We start from the raw sequence: 19,856 nt of genomic DNA, 5'->3' as shown, positions 1-19,856 counted from the left end.
AGATTGCAATATAGGCGCGTTACCGATCTTTTTTGGGTGTTTGTTTCCCCAGGACTAAATCGTTAAACTAAGAATTTAAATATTCAACAGACAAAGAATTTTCACTCACAAAAACATAAACATGTAAGTTAAAAAAGATAAAATTGGAAACATTTAATAATATTTCAATATAATAAATAATAATTTAAATAATACTATGTAAATTTAATCTTTAGGAATTAAAACAACTGAAAAATATTTGAATATGGAATAAAAACATTCTTAAAGTTATTAATTTTAAAACATAACACGGTAACACACTATAGCAGATTTCTGTCATTTGAACGTTTTAGTAGTAGAATATTGTTGCCACCCGTACAAAGTGTGATTTTAGTAGCAGAATATTGGTTGGCAACCCGTACCAAGTGTGATTTTAGTAGTAGAATTTTTGAGTGGGACATTTTTGCGTGTGTATTAGTGAAAATCTTGGGATTGGTTACTTGTTGATTTATACAATGCCCGGAAATTAGTGCAGACATCTTTTTATTGTTAAGCGTGAAAAAAATACATTGAAATAAACAAAAGTCAGTAGTTTTATGTGTATAAAAAGTGAGAAGTTCATCGCCATTATTAAAAATAATTCAGTTATGCTTTCGTTATGTTTTTTCCCGCGAGTTACTGCGAAGCTTCTACGTCCTGCAATTTTTCCAAAATATATGACCAAAAAAAATGGAACAAATTTAAAGTGCGCTAAATTTTGTAGCATGCCCAAAAAAGTTGTGTGCATCCAAAAATCCCAAAATGGAAGTCGAGTATTGAATATGAGAATTTTTGATGACAATATACCCCTACACCACTTAGTTGATGCTAGAGCCATTAGCACTTGCTCCAATGTATCCTCATCACGGAACGTGGTTACGACACCAAATTATCTTTGTAATAGTGCGTCTAGGCCTCAAACCCGATTAGGTTATAAACCAAAAACTGTAGGCGACTTCGATTTGCTGTATAAGTTGACACAGGAAAAATTTAAATGTAAATATTAAATTGGGAAATCTTTAGTGTAGCATCCCCCGAATACGGGGATTTCTTGTATTTGCAGTTTTTTTCATTTCATCTTTATACCCTGAACAGGGTATATTAAGTTTGCCACGAAGTTTGTAACACCCAGAAGGATACGTCGGAGACCCTATTAAATATATGCTTAAATGATCAGTATGATGAGCTGAGTTGATTCAGCCATGTCCGTCTGTCTGTATATATACAAACTAGTCCCTCAGTTTTTAAGCTATCGATCTATAATTTTGCACCTGTCTTTTTCTCACTAAGAAGCTGCTCATTTGTCGGAACGGACCACTATAGCACACAGCTGCCATACAAACTGAACAACCGGAATTAAGTACTTGTATGGGAAACTTTTTTATTTGACGAGGTGTCTTCACGAAATTTGGAATGGATTATTATTTAAGGCAACCATGTAATCTCTGAAAAAAAAATTCAGATCGGATGACTATAGCATATAGCTGCCATACAAACTGGACAATCGGAATGAAGTACTTGTATGGAAAACTTATTCATTTGACGAGGTATCTTCACGAAAATTGGCATGGATTATTATTTGAGGCAATAATCTAATCGCCAAAGAAATTGTATAGATCGTATGAATATAGCATAAAGCTGCCATATTAACTGAACGATCGGAGTAAAGTGCTTGCAAGGAAGTTTTGTTCATTTGACGAGGTATTTTCAAGAAATTAGGCACGAGTTATCGCTTAAGGCAACAAATTATTCTCCGCAGAAATTGGTCAGATCAGATGACTATATCATATAGCTACCATACAAATTGAACGTTCGGAATCAAGTTCTTGTAAGGGGCCTTTGTATTTGTGAAATGTATTATAGCTTCGGTGCAACCGAAGTTAACGTTTTTTTTTTGTTTTTTTGTTCAATTGCAAAATATGGGTATGGCAACTCTTATTATTTGTTTGCACGTTTTGTGATTGTGTAAATAAGTAAAATTTAAGAAAACTTTGATTACGATTTAAAACTATCTGTGCACTATTTATGATTTAATAAATGTGTAAAAACTATTTAGTGATGAGTTACTGCATATAATATTAAATAAAATAAGTAAAAATTCATAAATCATAGAAAAATTGCATACCTGAATTTGTGAATTTTTGGAACCCTATATATATATATATATATGGGGAAACTTTGGTATACCATCCCACGAGCTCAGGGTTAAAATAGGTATGGTTGGATAGAGGAGATACTTCAGATCAAGAATATATAATATCATAGCCGCCGAAAATTTAGTTTTCGAGATATTTTCATTTTAAGTTGAAAATTTGAATAATTTTATTTTGCAATTTCTCGATTTTTTACTCGATTATACATTAACACTTCACTACATTGTTTCTACATATCTATTTTATATCAATTATTTTCTATTTGCTTTAAATAAGCTCTTTATATTTTAAGAATTTTCGTTATATCCACAATAACAAATGGGTTCCATTTTGTGAAATAATAAGTGTAGCCATATCTCTCTATTATATATAAAAGTTTTCTGCTGCTGTCGAGAATCAACTAACATAAGAGCGAGCTAGCTCGCGCTCGGCGGTGGGCGGACGTAGGCGAGCGAGCGAAGCGAGGGTCCCGGAGCGCAGCGGAGGGCGCCTAGTCTATTATATATATATATTTAGATTTATATATTGCAAACGAATTAAAATGAATAATAAAAGTGGATTATACCCCAAATACATGAACCATAATTCTTTTCGTTCCCCTCTCTTGATAAATTACGGTATTGGATCGGCCGGGATTATATTTTTGAAACGCCATTTTAGAGAGAAGTAGAACGCGAAAGGGATTAGGACCACCCCGGTGTTGGATCGGCGATATTTTTTATAAGCGCGGAAAGGAAATCTAACCAAAAAAAAATCCATACGCAACGAACAGAGTCAATAAAACATACTTATAAGCTCTAAATCCTTTTTGTTTTATTAAAATAGAAAATTTAGTTCATAATATTTTGTAGAGGGTATTTTTATTTTGATTGCTTTCATTCGTTTGAATATGTCAACGTTTAACATTTGTCATCATGGAACCTATTTGTTATTGTGGGTATAACGAAATCTGTGTAAAAAATAAAATCCTAATTTATAGCAAATATGAAAATAAATCATATGAAATAAGTATGTAGAAGTAATGAAGTGAAGTGTCAGTGTTTAATAAGTGCATAATATAAAAGAAAAATTAACTACAAATCGAGAAATTACTAGATAAAATTTGTCAAATTTTCAACTTAAAATGCAAATATCTCGAAAACTCTTAAGTTTTCGGCGGCTATAATAATATATATTCTTGATCTGAAGAATCGCCTCTATCCAACCATACCTCTTTTAATCCTATAATGGTGGGAGGGTATACTAAAGTTTCCCCATATTCTTAATCAGGATTACATCCTCTATCAGCCTATACCCATTTTATCTGGGAAGCCATAAATTGCCCAGCCATAAATTTTTTTAAATTTTCTTAATTTAAATTTAATTATTACATTGCAATATTTTAAACCATTTTTTGTTCCTATTGGTCAATGTAGTGAACAAAAGTTATTCAAATATCTATGTTTAAGTAATTGTATTAAATAAGTAAGTAAACATTGATGAATCCGAAAATACGTGGGGAAAACTTTAGAACACCGTCCCTGGCTGTCGGGATAAAATGGGTATGGGCGGATAGGGGAGATCCTTCAGATGAAGAATATGGATATAGGTTTACAACCCTTTTGTTATTGTCAAAATTAATAGAATTGAAGAATGATTAAAATAAAGCTATTTTTGCATCATATAATATAAAATAAATGTCTAAAAACGAATTAGTGAAGTGTTAGTGGATATAAAAGTGAAAAATATACACTAGGTTGAAAAAGTCTCCGCTCACCAATCCGTGGAATGTGTTTCAATAAAAATATTAATAAAATGCGTTTTTGAAGTTCTTTTCAGAATATCAGATGCGCATGCTAATAGCATTACAGTCGCGAAATTTCATGGAATTCGTATGTGCGTTTGCAAAGTAAATATTATATTAAGCATTTTTTGAATTGTACGAATGGAGAATAAACAGAAACAGTATTCGCTCACTGCTTATTACATTAGTTTATTGTAGTTTCTACGCGTTTAAGACCTGATAATTTTTTGTGCTTTGTTAATAATACAGATTTAGATAATCGAACGAAAAATCTGCAATTCGTGAGAAATTTTTTCGAATTATTCAGCTTTAATCGAAATGAGTGCAAAAGGCAAAGAAATAAGTGTTGATGAGATAAGATTAAAATTATGGAAGGACGGTAAAAGCTTTCGTGAAATTGGACGAGTTGTCAACAGAACGGAGTCATCAGTGCGATACGTTATCCAGACTTTCAAAAAAAACGGGTATTATTACTTCAAAGCCTTGATCTGGACGTCCGTTTGATCGGGAAACACGCAAAGTTGTATCTCTTGTAAAGGTTAATCCGCGTTTAACCATTTCCCAAATAGCAGAAGATGTAAAAATACGATTTAAAAAAAACAATAAGCCATTCGTTTCCTTAAAAAACCGTATGAAGCGAATTGCATTCGCAAACGAACATAAGACCAAATATAGTATATTAGGAAAAAAAGGAAGACAGATGGTGTGACGAAAAACTGGTACGGCCTTTAAAGCGCGAAATCTTACTTCAACCGTAAAGCATGGTGGGGGTGGAGTTTAATTGAGGGGGTGTATGGTACCAAGTGGAGTTGGTGGCATTGAGTTTATCGAAAATATAATGAATAAATTTGTTTATCTATATATTTTAAAACGACAAATGAAGCAAAGTGCTGACAAATTCGGATTGCCAATCGTGTTTTTTTTCCAACAGACCAATGACCCTAAGCAACAGCGGAACTTGTTTGCCTTTGGAGCGCAGAATTCGTACACATACGATTACCAGCAAAGAAATTATCAAGACCGTTATATTGGACGAATGGAGTAAAATGTCAGCCCAAGATACGAGAAAATTAGTACATTCTATGCCTAAACGTCTAGCAGAAGCTCTAAAATTTCGAGGCTACCAAACCAGCTATTAAACTTTTTATAATTACTTGATATTATTGTGTTCTGGTTGATGAGCGGATACTTTTTCTATTTAAGTTAATTGTTTTTAAAATGAAAATGAACTCTGTGGCTTTTGTTTATTGAATAATTTGAAAAAAAGTAGATGTTCTTAATCGAAAAGATATGATTTAATAAAAAAAAATTTCTTAATTGTTCAAACTTTTATTTTAGTTCAAAAGATTTTGTACCCAATTTTAAGCGTAAATATCTCGATAACTATAAGTTTCCCGCTGCTATATCTATATATATATTTTTGATCTGGAGGACCTCCTTAATCCGCCCATACCCATTTTATCCATTGAATCCTGGGATGGTATTCTTAGCCGACCCAATACGTGCATAAAAGTTAACATAAACAGATTTTATAGCGCAATAGTATTTCAGGAATGACTTAACGATTTGAGTTCTTCATAGAAGCTCATTGTTGTTGTAACGATTATCCAGGCACAGGAATCGAACTGTTTTGATGAGTTCCTACCATACGGAGCATACGGCAAGCGAACAAAATAGATAGAGCACTTGAAGTCCTGCAACCTATCTACCGGTGTGCTACTTACTTTCACCGATGAGGAGGTTCAGAGTATCATCAACAAGGCAGGGATGGTGTCCTCTTCCCGCTATTGCTTCTACATCTTAAAACTCCTCCAACCACCAGAGGAAATTCCCATGATCTCGTACTCAGATGACTGCACGATCCTGACGTTGAGCAATGGAATTGATGGCAAGTGCTCAAAAGCAAACGGCTATCTCCAAGAACTTTCTCGCTTTTTCGCTGCAAGGAGCTTAACACATATAGTAGGAGTTTAACCTGCTACAACACCCAGAGCGAAGATGCGCTAGGGTCACATTAGCTTAACGCTGCAACTCAAGCTCTTGTTCTGCAATGGGTGGTGTTTGGACTCCACTACGCGATTACTCAGAGGAAGTCAATGAAAGTGTTAAAATCTCTACTGTGAATGGAGTTCAGTGCCTGTCGGAAGTCGGGCGTTTCCGAAACCTGGCCGCCTGATGTCCACTTCAAGCAGGTGATGATTTGGCGAAAACATCAAAGCGAAAACTGCTTGGAGAGAAATGTTTTATGCTTCTTAACAGGAAGAATGTGGGCCTGGTTATGTAAATGTTCGATAGGAGACATCACAAGGCATGCTGATGTAGTCCGGAGTGCGGTGTTGTGGCAGGTCTAAATCTTCTCCATCTACGTCATACTGCATCCAGGCGACCATATTGGGGCGGCATAGTGGATGACCGGCCGGCCGATTTCTTTGTATATTGCCAACAACGTCTTTTTGTCTTTGCTCAAGTAATGCCGGCTAGCGACTTGAGGATTTTGTTGCGGCTCTGTACTTTTGTGGCAAGCGCGGTTGTGTGCGGAGAGAAAGAGTAGACTGTCTGATGTGTGATACCTAAAATTGTATGGTTATTTTTAGCGGAATTTCGACATCATCGACGGAATTGTTGAGGTTCAATTTGTACTCCTTCGTCCATTTTGCAAATACGGTGGCCGTGGATTTGACAGGGGAGAGTCATAGGTTCCTACCAGTGAAAAAGCCAGAAACTTCTTGGAGATAGACGTTCAATTTTGAACACATGTCACATGTGGTTTGTTAGATGCCCTCAAGTAGCGTTGTATGGTTGACTGTGTCCAACACTACGAAGACAGTCAGACAGTACAGGAATTTGATAGTAAAGCTTGCTCACTCCGGCGTAGAGGAGGATTCTTGAATTCTACCAGCGGTGAATTCTGTGAAGCCGACCCAGTTAGCTTTGTTGAAGTTATCGTAGGTGCGGTTGTCCACAGAAATAAAGTCAGAGAGTTTTTCGATCGAGCTTATTATGGACAGATACTTGTAGTCTGCATAGATGAGTTAGCAAAGATCGCCAGCTTATGCTGTTTATCAGGCCACTACTAGCGATGGTGATGTCAGGCGAGTTGCCATATATTCCCATGTTGCCCATAATTCTGATGGAGGCTTCGGCGTTCATTGTGCAGAACTTCGAATCGTCTATCTGTTCCGCCATTTCCATCCCCCTACCATCGTTTCACAGGCAGGAATGCCAAAAGTGCGCGTTGAAGTCGCCAAGTACCAACCAGCAGCGCACCTATGTTTTGGTGGTATCCTATTGGGCAACAAGAAACTGGGAGAATGTACATATATATTAAATATTTCGAGCTCGACATCGCCTGACCGGATAGCTATGCCCTGTTATTCTAGGGTAGCATCCCTGCGGTAGATGTCGTCATCGATAAGATAATACTGCACTGTATGGTGCAAAATGAAAAATAGGCGACCATAACTATCTCGTTCGCGAACTTTACGTAGCTCGTTGAACCCTGCAAATCTCAGAAGATCAGAGCGGCTGTGTATCAACTATCTTTTCAATTCTTCTTGATAGTCCGTTGCAGTTCAGTTACAGAAGTCGGGTTTGTTGCAGTAAAGTTGTAGTGATCCTGGGAGTGAGGGAATTGTGTACAGGTGGTGGTTGTTGCAGCTGCATTACGCAATATATTACGGTATGAAGCACGGAACAGACTGTGCGAGGGACAAGAAGTTGCCTTGTGGCCCTCGCTCGGGAATTGGAGCGACATGCTGATGTAGTCCGGAGTGCGGTGTTGTGGCAGGTCTAAATCTTCTCCATCTACGTCATGCTGCATCCAGGCGACCATATTGGGGCGGCATAGTGGATGACCGGCCGGCCGATTTCTTTGTATATTGCCAACAACGTCTTTTTGTCTTTGCTCAAGTAATGCCGGCTAGCGACTTGAGGATTTTGTTGCGGCTCTGTACTTTTGTGGCAAGCGCGGTTGTGTGCGGAGAGAAAGAGTAGACTGTCTGATGTGTGATACCTAAAATTGTATGGTTATTTTTAGCGGAATTTCGACATCATCGACGGAATTGTTGAGGTTCAATTTGTACTCCTTCGTCCATTTTGCAAATACGGTGGCCGTGGATTTGACAGGGGAGAGTCATAGGTTCCTACCAGTGAAGAAGCCAGAAACTTCTTGGAGATAGACGTTCAATTTTGAACACATGTCACATGTGGTTTGTTAGATGCCCTCAAGTAGCGTTGTATGGTTGACTGTGTCCAACACTACGAAGACAGTCAGACAGTACAGGAATTTGATAGTAAAGCTTGCTCACTCCGGCGTAGAGGAGGATTCTTGAATTCTACCAGCGGTGAATTCTGTGAAGCCGACCCAGTTAGCTTTGTTGAAGTTATCGTAGGTGCGGTTGTCCACAGAAATAAAGTCAGAGAGTTTTTCGATCGAGCTTATTATGGACAGATACTTGTAGTCTGCATAGATGAGTTAGCAAAGATCGCCAGCTTATGCTGTTTATCAGGCCACTACTAGCGATGGTGATGTCAGGCGAGTTGCCATATATTCCCATGTTGCCCATAATTCTGATGGAGGCTTCGGCGTTCATTGTGCAGAACTTCGAATCGTCTATCTGTTCCGCCATTTCCATCCCCCTACCATCGTTTCACAGGCAGGAATGCCAAAAGTGCGCGTTGAAGTCGCCAAGTACCAACCAGCAGCGCACCTATGTTTTGGTGGTATCCTATTGGGCAACAAGAAACTGGGAGAATGTACATATATATTAAATATTTCGAGCTCGACATCGCCTGACCGGATAGCTATGCCCTGTTATTCTAGGGTAGCATCCCTGCGGTAGATGTCGTCATCGATAAGATAATACTGCACTGTATGGTGCAAAATGAAAAATAGGCGACCATAACTATCTCGTTCGCGAACTTTACGTAGCTCGTTGAACCCTGCAAATCTCAGAAGATCAGAGCGGCTGTGTATCAACTATCTTTTCAATTCTTCTTGATAGTCCGTTGCAGTTCAGTTACAGAAGTCGGGTTTGTTGCAGTAAAGTTGTAGTGATCCTGGGAGTGAGGGAATTGTGTACAGGTGGTGGTTGTTGCAGCTGCATTACGCAATATATTACGGTATGAAGCACGGAACAGACTGTGCGAGGGACAAGAAGTTGCCTTGTGGCCCTCGCTCGGGAATTGGAGCGGGATGAAGGTTGAGGGGGGATTAGTCAAACTGAGAGTTATGCTGCCTAGTTGAGCTCCGTAGGACTGTAGAGATTCCTTGTTTGCCACTCGACTGGAGTTACGACGCCTTGTACGAACTAGGTGCATTTTGCACGGCCGTAGAGGCTATTATAACATAATTGCGGTGGCAGCATGAGGCCACATAACGTGTGGACCACTCCCTATGGGGCTTAAAGCCTTAACAGGTCTTAAGATGGGTCCAACCATTGCATGAGTTGCATCTAATAGAGGTGGAATTATGGTGGGGCGTTTTGGCGCAAACGTAGCAAAAAAAGGCCCCTGGGGCCGGGTTGGACTCAATGCCAGCAAGGATCAGATATGGGGCAACATTGTTGCTCTAAAATGATGACAGTTTAACTTATTACTTACCGATCCAAACAGAGTTAGATCCCTGTCTATAGAAGCTCATTATAATACAATGTTACGATCAACTTTAACATCACCGAATTAAATGACAGAGGTCCCGTTCCCATTGCAGTCGGATCTAAGTAACCGAAACGGACCCGGATTTTTATCCGGCCAAGGACTGTAGGGGTCTACTTGTCTATCCTTCTATGCCCACCTTTATATTTTATATGTCACGTACTAAAAATATTTCATTATTTATCACTCTAATTGGTTAGGGCTACATGATCATCGGCTCCGACATACGTGTGCTGGTTAGGTTAAGCTATATGGAGTACGATTCCGATTACTTTGGCGCCGTAGTCTGACGATGAATTCGGGGTTAAAAGGAAAAGTGCCTACGTACCCAGCAGTTGACTGCGGGAATGGTTTTTTCAAAAGTTTCTACGTTAACCAGAAGCATGCCATCACTGTGTAGGTGTTTAATGGGAAACATCAAGAATCATCCTTTGTATGGAGTACAATGGTCGGATAAGTCTGAAACTTCTTTATCTACTCCCACTACATCTAAGCGACCATTCCGGTGCCTTGTAAATGGCCAACAACGTTTTATTGTAGTTTCAGGTTCTACCGGCTAGCAGTTTGAGGGTTTTCTCATGCGGCTCTGTACTTTGACAATAATTGCGGTCATATGCGGAGTGATAGATTACAGGCTATCGTGTGTAACACCTCAAATTTTAGTGTCGCTAACAGTCGGAATTTTAATGCCACCGACTGCAATATTAAGACCATTCTGTACTCTTTCGTTCGGTTCCTAAATATGGTCGGAATAGTGCTTGTTTTCTTCAAATTAGTTAGTTCTCGGTACTTCATTTGCTATTAAAAAAGTTACTTAAAGTAAGGCCAATTCGAATTAATATCTGATCATATATTAGCACTATCACCAGAGATTGGAACAGGAATTTCAATTCATTTAATTCAGCGCGAAATTGATCGCGGATATACTTCCACTTTTTCTTTACCTCTTCTTCAGAAAATATAAAAATAAAATAAACGTATGACCTTTTTATACTCTCGCAACCTGTTGCTACAGAGTATAATAGTTTTGTTCACCTAACGGTTGTTTGTATCACCTAAAACTAATCGAGGTATATATAGGGTTATATATATATAAATGATCAGGATGGAGAGACGAGTCGAAATCCGGGTAACTGTCTGTCCGTCCGTCCGTCCGTCCGTCCGTGCAAGCTCTAACTTGAGTAAAAATTGAGATATCTTTATGAAACTTGGTAGACATGTTTCTTGGTACCGTAAGATGGTTGGTATTGCAGATGGGCGTAATCGGACCACTGCCAGCTCCGCAACAAGATACAAGACTGTTATTTGGTACACAGGATCACATTAGGGAAGGGCATCTGCAGTTAAAACTTTTTTTTAAAAAGTGGGCGTGGTCCCGCCTCTAATAGGTTTAATGTGCATATCTCCTAAACCGCTTATGCTATAACAACAAAATTCACTAGAAGCAAATGTTTTTAGCACTTCTATTGACGGTGTGAAAATAGTTGAAATCGGGTGGCAACTCCGCCCACTCCCCATATAACGGTACTGTTAAAAACTACTAAAAGCGCGATAAATCAAGCACTAAACACGCCAGAGACATTAAATTTTATCTCTGAGATGGTATAAGATGACTTTATAGGAACCGCGTTCAAAATTAGACAGTGGGCGTGGCACAGCCCACTTTTAGGTGAAAACCCATATCTTGAGATCTGCTCAACCGATTTCAAGCAAATTCGGTGCATAACGTTTTTCTCATGTTTCTATGTCATAGTGCGAAAATGGGCGAAATCGGACTACAACCACGCTTACTTCCCATGTAACACCATTTTCAATTCCATCTGATTCTTTCACTTCCCACTATGCAAATCAGGTAACAATGATTATATCGGGGTAAAACTTTGCGTGAATAATGCAATTAAAGTATGCCACCTTGCGGCCAAAAATTGTCTAAATCGAACCAAAACTGTTCAAGCCTCTAAGTACTAAATATGTGGGCCCCAGTGCCTATAGTTGACCTTCTACCGAAAATATCAGTCAATCCACAAAGAAATCTCAAACGAGTATACCATTTGACTTTGCGAGAGTATAAAATGTTCGGTTACATCCGAACTTAGCCCTTCCTTACTTGTTATTAAATAAATTTAATTTTCAACAGATATTTGCAACAGGGGCATTAGGGTAGGCAGCACTACTACCGGAGCAATCGTTAAAAAAACATGCCAGATTATCTGGGAGTAACTGCACCCCGACCACATGCCTCATCCAACAGAAAAAGTATTTAAATCGGTTGCTGACGAATATCGGAATTATGGAACTTCCCCAGTTGCATCGGAGTTATTATGGAAAACACATAAGGATCAAATGTCCAGCAATTCTGATTCCGTTTATTACAAATCTAAACATTCTTTTTCAATAATATTACAAGCCATAGCTGATGTTAACTGCAAATTCATAGTAATACAAGTGGGTGGATAATGAATGCAAAGTGATTGCGGTACTTGTAGCTCTTCTCATATATATCATCTTTAGAAGCATAACGCTGATACAGATCTGCCTGGGACCAATATAAACATACCATTCGCTGTTTTAATGCTTGTTATTACCATATGGTAGAAAAGAAATTACTAAAGATCACGAATATTTTAATGAGCGACTTTCAAGAGTAAGAAAATGCATTGAGTGGGCATTTGGAATTATACATGGAAAATTTAAAACACTATGGAAACCTACTGACACAGAACTAGGACTGACGGAAATAAATGTTAAAAGTATTTGTGTTTTCACAAAATTTATATAATGCTAATAATATATAAATTTTTATGCAAAAATAAACTATAATAAACTGAATTAATACTTACTCTGTAAATTCATTTCACTTGCAACTGATTTCCATAGATCTTCAACTAAAACTCTATTGTGATAACTTATATTAATTTTTTTTTGTTCCCATAGAGCAGGGCGAGAAAAAATTACACTTAACAATATACATATGTATAAAATCTATATTTGTGCTCAAAATTGCATGAAAATAATTCGCGAGTCGGCGCCGAAAATACTTCAAAACTATTTTTCTCGCATCGATCAGCTTTACGCTCGGCTTCGACTAGCTTCCACTATGCACTGTCTGTGCAGTTTGGTATGAAAACGTACGCATACAGTTTTGTAGCTTATTTCTCGCATTCATCAGCTTTGCCCTCTGCTCGTAATTAAACTCTGCACACAGTCTTAGCAAATAAAAAATGAGTTAATGTTATATAATATAATATTATTTATTATTGATCTGGGAATTTGTGTCTCGGTCAATTTCCAAAATTGAACCAAACACTAAAATAACAGGTGAACTTAAACCAAACAACGGAATTTCATAGAGGCCACTCAAAATGTTATGTTTACCGACACAAACACAAAGATATCCGGCCTAGTGCTTACAATACATTAACTTTGTATTGTATATGTACATTATGTTCTAAATTTTTGTTCTCTGACATTTTTATGAACAGAGCTTGTGGTCATTTTGATACAGATTATTTTTATACTGTACAACATGTTGCGAAAGTTCTAGTCACCCAACGGTTGTTAAAACTAATTGAGATAGATATAAGTGTTAAATATATCAAATTACTCAGGGTGACAAGGCGAGCTTAATTCCGAATGTCTGTCTGTCCGTGCAAGCGATAACTTGAGCAAACATTTAGATATCCTAATGAAATTTGGTACACCTGTTAATTGTCACCCTGAAGGGGTTGGTATTGCAGATGGGCAAAATCAGACTATATCCACGCCCGACTTTAGGAACATACAAGGTACAATTCAAAAGTTCTAGGACTTTTTAAACAACGCGGCTTCTAGTGGCGCCATCTGTCTGATCTGTTATCCCTCAATTGTGTATTCTTCAGGGTTGTCGTATAAAATTAATATAACAGCTGACTTGTATAACAGCTGAGATATCGCGCTTCATGTGACATTACATTTGTAGTGTCGGTCGGAAAATGAGCATCGAACAAAGAGCCAACATTAAGTTTTGTTTTAAACTTGGTAAAACTTTTACCAAAACTCATCAAATGATGAAACAAATTTATGGCGATGATTGTCTATCCCGTAGCCGTATTCACGAGTGGTTTAAACGTTTTCAAGAGGGACGGGAGGACTTGGAAGACGACGAACGTTCGGGCCGGCCAAAAGATATTGTGAACGAAAAAAACACGGAAATTGTGCGTGAATTCATTAAAAAAGAGCCGAAATCATCGCTTAAATATATGGAATCGGAATTATCAATATCCACAGCTTCGATTTATCGTATTTTGACAAAAAATTTGGGCCTCAGAAAGGTTTGTGCTCGATTTGTCCCGCACACTTTGAAACAACACGAAAAAGACCTCAGAATTCAACATTCAAGAGACACCATTAAAAAGGCCAAAAAGGACCCAAACTTTTTGTATTCGCCTGATATGGCACCCTGCGATTTTTATTTGTTCGGAAAACTACATTTGGCCATGAAAGGAAACCGCTATGCTGACGTTGATGCCATCCAAAAGCGACGACCGACATCCTCAACAAATATATATTTTTGTTAGCTGCTGATAGATATAGGGTGTGTTCGATGCATTTTGTATCATGAAGATATTTTGATGCATTTGGGTGCGTGCCTGTGATAAGGAATATGTTCCTTAACTCTCTCCTGTGTTGAAATGAAATGTTCTCATTTCGAAGGCATTCAAAGTTTCGTATGCTTCTCCGAAATTTTTTGCTGGGTTAGACATTTTCTTGTGTTATTATTATAATTATTATCATTACTTCATTATAAATATTACTTGTATTATTAATTATTGTATTTTGTTTAATTATTTTTTTATGTTTATAATAATAATTTTAATTATCGTGCATTTATTTACCTATTTTGTTTTTCCGCTGATATAATTAATAATTCTTTTTTCATATTATATAGGTAATTTTTTTTGTGTGTTTCTTTTGATATGATTTTTTATTTTTTTTTTGATCTAGTTTTTACTAATCATTTTTTTTAAATAAGATGTATTATTTTTTCCAAAACTGATTGTAGAAAAAATCTTTGCTTTTCCTACAACAACCATTCATCTTTTGGGCCTGCCTTCATCATCGGCGCCCTTTTTTTGAACAGTCTATTTAGGTGAGTTATATGGGCTTTTGCTTGATTCACAAAGTTGTGATAGACATGGGATATGGATATTGCTTTGTCCACATCGGATTTTCTGATTCGGTCCAAATTGATGCTTGTATTGTGGTTGTAAACGTAATTGTTCGCTAGTGTTATAATTTCTTTTCATTAGTCCATCGTATGGAATTATCAACGTCCATTGAGCAGGGAGCAGGTTACCGTTGTTGCGATTGATTGAAGATATTATTTGTTGATAGCTGTTTCTCTCTTGATAATCGTTTCTCTGCATCCTAAAATTTGGTATGTAGTGATGCTGGTGTCTGTCTTTTCTATTAGGGTTGTGTATTTTAGTTTTGGGTGTCTTCATGTTGGGTAATTGGTGTTGCTTGTGGAAAATTTCGTTCCTCCATTGAGGCTTTTCATTGAGGCTATTCTTTGAAGAACTACTCTTGTTGCTTTTTATACTCTCGCAACCTGTTGCTACAGAGTATAATAGTTTTGTTCATCTAACGGTTGTTTGTATCACCTAAAACTAATCGAGTTAGATATAAGGTTATGTATATATAAATGATCAGGATGAAGAGACGAGTTGAAATCCGGGTGACTGTCTGTCCGTCTGTGCAAGCTCTAACTTGAGTAAAAATTGAGATATCTTGGTAGACATGTTTCTTGATACCGTGAGACGGTTGGTATTGCAGATGGGCGTAGTCGGACCACTGCCACGCCCACAAAACGCCATTATTCAAAAACAAATAAATTGCCATAACTAAGCTCCACAACAAGATACAAGACTCTTATCTGCCGTTAAAAATTTTTTTTTTTAAGTGGGCGTGGTCCCGCCCCTAATAGGTTTAATGTACATATCTCCTAAACCGCTAATGCAATAATTCACTGGAAGCAAATGCTTTTAGAACCTCTACCTACAGTGTGAAAATGGGTGAAATCGGACGGCAACTCCGCCCACTCCCATGTAACGGAACTGTTAAAAACTACTAAAAGCGCGATAAATCAAGCACGGAACACGCCAGAGACATTAAATTTTATCTCTGGGATGGTATGAGATGACTTTATAGGAACCGCGTTCAAAATTAGACAGTGGGCGTGGCACAGCCCACTTTTAGGTGAAAACCCATATCTTGAGATCTGCTTAACCGATTTCAACCAAATTCGGTGCATAACATTCATATCTCTATTTTATAGTGCGAAAATGGGCAAAATCGGATTACAACTACGCCTATTTCCCATATAACACCATTTTAAATTCTATTTGATTCTTCCACTTTCCAGTATGCAAATCAAGCAACAATGATTGTATCGGGGTAAAACTTTGCGTGAATAATGCGTTTAAAGTATGGCTCCTTGTGACCAAAAATTGTCTAAATCGAACCAAAACTGTTCAAGCCCCTAAGTACTAAATATGTGGACCCCAGTGCCTATAGTTGACCTTCTACCGAAAATATCAGTCAATCAAACAAAGAAATCTCAAACTAGTATACCATTTGACTTTGCGAGAGTATAAAATGTTCGGTTACATCCGAAGTTAGCCCTTCCTTACTTGTTCTTATTGCCGTAATAACTGTTCAGTGTTCAGAATCTGTTAACTTTTGCAGGATTCGACGTTGTCCACTATTTCAGGGTATGCTGTGAATCTTCTGAATTTATCTTACTCATATCGTGTAAACGATATTAACTCCCGCCAAATGCCGTAAGAGAAAAATTATATAGAGCTGTAACTAATGTAAAAGTAAAGCTACAAAGTTCATGTTTGCAACATAGCGTCAAGGTGTGGAGAGGCATGGTCTAAACTGAATCCGATCGATTTAAATCAACTGTGGTGCATAATACTATCTTGAAATCCATATTATGGTTTGAAAATGTGCGAAATCGGAATACAACTCTATAACATTACTTTAAATTATTATATGATTCAGTCACTTTACAGTATAAAAACTAAGAACCAATGAAAATAACGGAACAAAGTTTTGCGCTATTAGTATCTTCGAGGTTTGGCTTATAAAGTTTTGTCAACACACACCGAACTAGGGTTGCGAGTTTTTTAAACCAAACATTTTGGATTAAAAATAAATTTTTTATTAATTATTAATTAATTAATTAATATGTTAATTCAATTATTTTTTGAATGCTTTATTTGCAACCCTGCACCGAACCTAACCCTTCCTTGCTTGTTTATATAAGATATTTGAATTAATAATATTGGGAAATGTATGTCCTTAATGTAATATATATTATAACTATATTTAGAATTTTTTTAAATTTTTTACAGCTAAGAAACTTCCGAAAGATGTTAATCCCTACGGTGTATTTGCCAACAATGAACTGGATTTGGATGAAGTTGATGTGTATGGTTTCGACTATGACTACACGCTCGCGTGCTATAAACCTTGCTTACACGACTTGCTATACAATTTGGGCCGCGATAGATTGATTAAAAAATTTAAGGCAAGTATTATTTTCTACTTCCTTGCTCTTGTATGGGTATGTAAATGTAATAGTAATATTTCAGTACCCCGAAAATATTTCTAAATTGGAGTACATTCCACGGTTTGCAGTACGTGGCCTTCATTATGATATAGAGAAAGGTTTGCTCTTAAAGCTAGACTCATTTCTTCAAATACAGTTGGAGTCTGTTTATCGTGGGCTCACAAAAATCCCTGATGCAGAAGTACTAAGGCTTTATAAAAATCGAATTTTACCTATCGCATATGTTGAGGGCCAATCAAAAAACCATCAGGTAGTTAAACCTAAAAATTAAAAAACTCTGAACATATAAATCAACATTTTGTTTTATATGCTTTTAAGCCAAATGCCAAGGCGAAAATGGTTCAGCTAGCTGACTTGTTCTCTGTTCCCGAAATGTGTCTTTTATGCAATGTAGCCGAGTATTTTGAAAGAAATCATATCGACTACAATCCCGAAATTCTTTTTCATGACATAAAATCATCAGTGCAATCATGTCATCCGATTATGCACGAAATCGTTATGAAAAATGTTGGAGATTATATTGAGAAAAATTCTCGATTACCTGAATATTTCAAAAAGTTGGCAAATGCGGGCAAAAAACTATTTCTTGTAACAAATAGTCCATTTTCTTTTGTGTAAGAATTACATAGTATAATCAAATGCATTACTAAATTTGTTTTCGTGAACAGAAATTGTGGAATGACTTTATTGGCCGGTGACAAATGGCGCGAACACTTTGACGTTATAGTAGTTCAAGCGCGAAAACCTAAATTTTTCACAGATGATTCACGTCCCATCCGATTATATGATGAAACGACCAATTCACATGTTTGGGATCGGGTTTCAAAATTGGAAAAGGGAAAAATATATTATGAGGTAAAATGGCATTTACTAAAAATTTAATTCATCGCAACAGTTTCCTTTTCAGGGAACCGTAAAACAACTGCAAGATTTAACAGGGTGGCGTGGCCATAATGTACTATATTTTGGCGATCATCCCTATAGTGATTTAGCTGATGTAACATTAGAGCATGGCTGGAGAACTGGTGCCATTATAAATGAACTCACGGTATAAAATTTATTTTTTTCTTAATCACGGTTATTGGTGACATTTGTGAATATTCCTTTTAAATAGCATGAGATTGAAACTCTCAACAATGTTAATTTCAAAAGAAATGCAAATTGGCTACAGATGCTAACACAACTCATAGAAGAAATTCAGGATTATGAATGCGAACCAGCACAAATTTGCTTAGAAAAATGGCAAGCAGAACGGGATATGCTTAGGTACGAATATTTGAACAATTAATGACAATGTTTTACTAATAGCATTAATGTTATAGGAACCAAACCAAAATGGTTTTTAACAAGCAGTTTGGCAGTGTTTTTCGTACCTACCACAATCCAACGTATTTTTCACGACGTCTTTTTCGTTTTGCTGATATTTACACTAGTGACATAACAAACCTAGCGAATTATTCTGTCTCGCATACTTTTTATCCTCGGCGAGGGGTCATGCCACATGAATACATTTCGTATTTTATGTAAATGCTGTCGTTCGTTTTAATACGAGTTTTAGGAACGATTAATTCAAATATTTACGTATGTATTTATTTACACTTTAGAGAATTTTGTTAAATCTCAGAACTCTAGTCTTATAAAGAGATGTGTATGCACTAACTGTTCTATGTCACATGTCACTATCACATTTTAAACCAATATTTAACCAGTTTTACTTTTAATCGAAACTTTTAAACCAATTTGCTGGAATTTACTTATTAAAAAAAAGACACTACCTTTATAGTTGCTCAACAACAACTGGCAATTTTCTGTAAGGTATATTCAAAATTATTTAAGTGAGCCCCACTAATTTTATTGTTAGTTCTATCAAAATCATATTAATGATGATAAATTAATTATTTTTAAGTATCACTACCACGTCTCGAATACCTTAAAATATTTGATAAATGTTTCATAGCTGTTAAATTACAAAGAAATGAGAATTATAACTACAGCATTTCTTTCTCATATTATTGTTCATAATAATTTAATATAATATAAGTAAAACGATCTGTTAATTTCGTTTTGAATTTTTTATTTCCCTTTACAAGGGCAGCCGGTCTCAACGGAGAGTTATTACAACTGATTTACATAAAGGCGACGCTAGCGTCTAAATACCTACACTGCTTGCTAACTTTAGTTGCTGCACGTTATTTGCCGCGTGAACCAATTCCGCTTATTGTCTTGTATTTGGTTTATTGTTGTCACGCGCAAGACTATAAGTGTTCGTTCAGCAATATGGCCGGAACCGTTATTATTGCAGTACTGAACTTTTCTTTGGTGTTATGTGCAAAACTGTAGACGCGCCGTCAGCAGATTACGTTGAAGCGATATTTGATTACGTTGAAGTGATATTTTGGTCGGATGATTGATTACCCGTGTTAACTACTCCCACTCTTGAAGTGAAAGCGTCCTCGGTTTCTTTTATGACATTCTTCAGTACTACCATATTTTTTTGTCGTCTCCTCAGAAGTATTGCTATGCCCATAGCTATGGCTAATACGATTAGGAGCAAGGCGCTTCCTGATTGTATGGAGCGGGTCCGATAAGATTCCGTAGGTGAGCTATGTGCTTGAGATTTTTTAAATTA

At 36.9% G+C, this 19,856-nt stretch overlaps 1 protein-coding gene and 1 long non-coding RNA gene across 4 annotated transcripts; both read left to right on the top strand.

Moving 5' to 3' along the window:
• Positions 1-444: 444 nt before the first annotated feature.
• Nt5c (5' nucleotidase C) lies at positions 445-19,284 on the top strand. 3 transcript variants are annotated; one of them, XM_014244947.3, is made up of 8 exons: positions 445-1,014; positions 17,010-17,185; positions 17,250-17,477; positions 17,546-17,841; positions 17,896-18,082; positions 18,135-18,275; positions 18,342-18,493; positions 18,550-19,284. In XM_014244947.3, the coding sequence occupies exons 1-8, from the start codon at positions 576-578 to the stop codon at positions 18,752-18,754; spliced, it is 1,824 nt and encodes a 607-aa protein (XP_014100422.1). In that variant the 5' UTR covers positions 445-575; the 3' UTR covers positions 18,755-19,284. The 3 variants fall into 3 exon arrangements, with proteins under 3 accessions (XP_014100422.1, XP_036220919.1, XP_036220918.1); XM_036365026.2 differs by having other exon boundaries at positions 447-588; XM_036365025.2 differs by lacking the exon at positions 445-1,014 and adding an exon at positions 13,564-14,342.
• Positions 2,116-5,271, top strand: LOC138857980 (uncharacterized). Its single transcript, XR_011397234.1, has 2 exons — positions 2,116-4,059; positions 4,886-5,271. It is a non-coding gene; the product is annotated as an uncharacterized lncRNA (long non-coding RNA).
• Positions 19,285-19,856: the final 572 nt, after the last annotated feature.

This window comes from Bactrocera oleae, chromosome X, assembly GCF_042242935.1.
Source record: "Bactrocera oleae isolate idBacOlea1 chromosome X, idBacOlea1, whole genome shotgun sequence".
Classification (NCBI taxonomy): Eukaryota; Metazoa; Arthropoda; class Insecta; order Diptera; family Tephritidae; genus Bactrocera; species Bactrocera oleae.
The sequence above is the reverse complement of the archived record's forward strand: the minus strand, read 5'-3'. Positions and strand labels throughout refer to the sequence as shown.